Source organism: Calidris pugnax, unplaced genomic scaffold (assembly GCF_001431845.1).
Source record: "Calidris pugnax isolate Ruff unplaced genomic scaffold, ASM143184v1 scaffold170, whole genome shotgun sequence".
Lineage (NCBI taxonomy): Eukaryota > Metazoa > Chordata > Aves > Charadriiformes > Scolopacidae > Calidris > Calidris pugnax.
Window position 1 is genome coordinate 623,601 of NW_015090905.1, and position 3,803 is coordinate 627,403.

The 3,803-nt window shown below is 66.2% G+C and overlaps 3 protein-coding genes across 3 annotated transcripts in view; 2 read left to right on the plus strand and 1 right to left on the minus strand.

Annotated features, from left to right (window-relative positions):
- The window catches only part of APBA3 (amyloid beta (A4) precursor protein-binding, family A, member 3), a 7,546-nt gene extending 6,793 nt beyond the window's left edge, over positions 1-753 (minus strand). The window contains exon 1 of the mRNA XM_014949049.1: positions 609-753. Coding sequence (XP_014804535.1) covers positions 609-632 — 24 coding nt within the window. The 5' untranslated portion in view covers positions 633-753. The remainder of the gene's footprint in view (positions 1-608) is intronic.
- Positions 754-788: 35 nt separating this feature from the next.
- MRPL54 (mitochondrial ribosomal protein L54) lies at positions 789-1,865 on the plus strand. Its single transcript, XM_014949050.1, has 3 exons — positions 789-921; positions 1,167-1,323; positions 1,623-1,865. The coding sequence occupies exons 1-3, from the start codon at positions 846-848 to the stop codon at positions 1,753-1,755; spliced, it is 366 nt and encodes a 121-aa protein (XP_014804536.1). The 5' UTR covers positions 789-845; the 3' UTR covers positions 1,756-1,865.
- Positions 1,866-3,684: 1,819 nt separating this feature from the next.
- The window catches only part of LOC106892100 (mucosa-associated lymphoid tissue lymphoma translocation protein 1-like), a 7,170-nt gene continuing 7,051 nt past the window's right edge, over positions 3,685-3,803 (plus strand). Inside the window, exon 1 of the mRNA XM_014949013.1 lies at positions 3,685-3,741. The gene's annotated coding sequence lies outside the window, so the exon portion shown is untranslated. The remainder of the gene's footprint in view (positions 3,742-3,803) is intronic.

A 3,803-nucleotide genomic window follows, 5' to 3' on the forward strand; every position in this document is an offset into this window, starting at 1 on the left:
CGGGGCTGCCCCACGGCCCTCGGCCCCCCTCCGCGCTCCTGAGTCCCCCCCGCGGCCCGGTCCCGCGTGCCCCGCGCGCCCCGCGCGCCCCGCGCCCTCCCCGGTGGCGGCCCGGTTCCCTCCTCACGGAACCTCGCCCCGTCCCCGGCTCCCGTCCGTTCCCCCGCTAGCGTCTCTGTGTCCCCGGCCTTGACCGTGCCCTTGTCCCCGCAGCCATGAAGTCCAAGGGCAAGGCCGTGCCGAAGGAGGCGCTGCAGGGCCCGGAGGTCTGCACGGACCCCGTCATGCTCACCACCCACGCCATGGGCGTCAATTACTTCAAGGAGGGCCCGGAGGTGGCCCTGAAGCCCGACTCCGAGTACCCCGACTGGTAGGTGGTGCCCAGCCCCCGTGTCTGGGTGGGAAGGGGAGTCCCTCTTGGGGGCCCGTCCCTGCAGAGGTGCCATCCCAGAGGCTCAGGTGAGTGTCGGAGAGACAGGGACCTGCTCTGGGAAGAGGAGAACTGCCGCTCTGCAGCCCAGAGACCTTCCCCGAGGCCCAGGGGAGGAGAGCGGGCAACACCCTGTGCGTGGTGGGTGAGGGACCTGCACATCCTGCGGCGCAGCCGCCTGGAAATCCATGCTGCTCTCCATGGCCTGGCTCCGGCCCGGGGGCGCCAGGGCCAACCCCACCGGCGCCGGCTCCTCTCCCCGGGCCGGGCAGACGCTGTCGCCGCCACCACCGCCCCGGGAGGGGACGGTTCCACCGCTTCTGCTTCCGCTTCCGCCTCCGCTTCCGGGCGCCGCCGCCGCCGCGCACGCGCAGTGCCGCCCCGCCCCCTCCCGGCGTGCCCCGCGGCGCCCAACATGGCGGCCCGCGTGCTGCTGCGGGCGGTGCGGGTAGCGCTGCCGGGCCCGGCCCGCGGATACGCCAAGAAGCCCGGTGAGCCTCGCCTCTGCCGGCGCCCCCGCCTCCGGGGCTGCCCCACGGCCCTCGGCCCCCCTCCGCGCTCCTGAGTCCCCCCCGCGGCCCGGTCCCGCGTGCCCCGCGCGCCCCGCGCGCCCCGCGCCCTCCCCGGTGGCGGCCCGGTTCCCTCCTCACGGAACCTCGCCCCGTCCCCGGCTCCCGTCCGTTCCCCCGCTAGCGTCTCTGTGTCCCCGGCCTTGACCGTGCCCTTGTCCCCGCAGCCATGAAGTCCAAGGGCAAGGCCGTGCCGAAGGAGGCGCTGCAGGGCCCGGAGGTCTGCACGGACCCCGTCATGCTCACCACCCACGCCATGGGCGTCAATTACTTCAAGGAGGGCCCGGAGGTGGCCCTGAAGCCCGACTCCGAGTACCCCGACTGGTAGGTGGTGCCCAGCCCCCGTGTCTGGGTGGGAAGGGGAGTCCCTCTTGGGGGCCCGTCCCTGCAGAGGTGCCATCCCAGAGGCTCAGGTGAGTGTCGGAGAGACAGGGACCTGCTCTGGGAAGAGGAGAACTGCCGCTCTGCAGCCCAGAGACCTTCCCCGAGGCCCAGGGGAGGAGAGCGGGCAACACCCTGTGCGTGGTGGGTGAGGGACCTGCACATCCTGCTCACAGCTCCGTCCCGTGCTCGTCCTGTTGCCCTCCCTGCCACAGCCTCACGTCCTCTGCCTTCACCCCCAGGCTCTTCAAGATCCACCTGGGGCCCCCCAAGAAGCTGGAGGAGCTGGACCCTGACTCGATCGAGTACTGGAGGCGCCTGCGGAAGTACAACACGTGGCAGCGCAACAGGCTGAAGAAGGGCAAGAAGCTGTAGGCACTGGCAGAGCTCGGGGGCTGCCCTGAGTGCCAGCGCTTTTGGTCTCTTCTTCTTGCTGTAAATTAATAATAATTAATAATAAATCTCTGTGAGGCTGATACCTGTTACCTGGCTGTGACAAACCCAGGTTTTTAGCAAGCTAAATGTGGGTCCTCCCTCATGCTGAGGGGTTGGTGAAAGGCTGAGGCAACACAGGCCCCAAATTCTTGGTGTATTTGCTAAAATGGAAGCTCAGTTTTTTCCTCGTAGAGGGAGCCTGCGCCACCAAATGGGTCCTGCTCCCTGCTCTGTCACAGCCTGCACTGCAAGGGCCTAAGGTCCCCGTGGGGGGGTGTGGTGGGTTTGGGGTGAGGAATGACTCCACTGGTGTCGCTGTGTCCCCTGGGGGAGCTCTGGGGGACGCTGAGCAGCCTGTGCTCCCCCGGGGTGGGAAGAGGGGGGCCAGGCTCTGGCAGTGCAGTGGGCGAGGTGAGGAGTGACACGGTGGCCCCTTGCAATGCCACCCCCGCTCCGTGCTCTCGCTTCCTCCGGCAGCAGGAGACTGGAGGGGGACCCTTAGACTCACAGAATCACCTGGGTTCGGAAGGGACCTCTGGAGATCATCTCCTCCAACCCCCTGCCAGAGCAGGGCCACCCAGAGCAGGTCCCACAGGAACGTGTCCAGGTGGGTTTGAATGTCTCCAGAGAAGGAGACTCCACCACCTCCCTGGGCAGCCTCTGCCAGGGCTCTGCCACCCTCACAGGAAAGAAGTTCCTCCTCATGTTTAGGTGGAACTTCTTATGTCCCAGTTTGTGCCCATTTCCTCTTGTCACTGGGCACCACTGAAAAAAGACTCCTGACACCCACCCTTTAAGTATTTATGAGCATTGATCAGATCCCCCCTCAGCCTTCTCTTCTCCAAAAAGCCCCAAGTCCCTCAGCCTCTCCTCCCAAGAGAGATGCTCCAGGCCCCTCATCATCTTTGTAGCCTCTGCTGTCCCCTCTCCAGCAGTTCCCTGTCCTTCTGGAACTGGGGAGCCCAGAACTGGTCCCAGTGCTCCAGCTGGGGCCTCCCCAGGGCAGAGCAGAGGGGCAGGATGACCTCCCTCCACCTGCTGCTCACACTCTTCCTGATGCCCCCCAGGATGCCCTTGGCCTTCTTGGCCACAAGGGCCCATTGCTGGCTCATGGGCATCCTCTTGTCCACCAGGACCCCCAGGTCTTTCTCCTCAGAGCTGCTCTCTAGCGAGTCGGTGCAGTGACAGGACAAGGGGTAACAGTTTTAAATTGGAAGAGGGGAGATTTAGATTAGATATTAGGAAGAACTTGTTTGGTGTGAGGGTGGGGAGAGCCTGGCCCAGGTTGGCCAGAGAAGCTGTGGCTGCCCCATCCCTGGAGGGGTTCAAGGGCAGGTTGGAGGGGGCTTGGAGCAACCTGGTGTGGTGGGAGGTGTCCCTGCCCAGGGCAGGGGGTTGGAACTCGATGATCTCTAAGGTCCCTTCCATCTCTGACCATTCTGTGGTTCTATGACCAGCAGCTGCTGGGACGCCGTGCGGTGAAGACGGGGTCTTCCCCACTGCAACAGGGCCCTCGCTACTGTGTCCCCCCCTACCTGTCCCCAGCCTGGCAGAGCCCAGCAGCTTCCCCTGTCCGTGTGTGGACTCCCCCCGGCTGAGAGGTGTCCCCGTCCCCTTGGTTTGTCTCTGACCAGGACTCGCTGCCCCGTGGCTCCTCCCTGGCCTCAGGCCGGGCTGTGAGGACAAAGCAGCCCCCTTGGGAGCTCCTGCAGTGAGGCAGCGGCTCCGTCACCCCCCGTGCTGGGGCGGCCGGGCTGGCGGCTGCGACACCCCCGCTGCGGTGGCACAGGAAGCGGCAGAGGAAAGCAGAAGTGGAGCGCAGGGGGGTGTGTCGGGGAGATTTTGGGTTGAACCCTCATTTCCTCTGCCCGGGGCTCAGTCTGCGCCCTGGGAGCTGACGGGGCTCAAGCCGGGCCATATCCTGCGGTGAGTGCCCTGTCCCTGCTGTCGGGCCCCCTCCTGCAGTTCCCCCTCCCCTCCCCACCCCC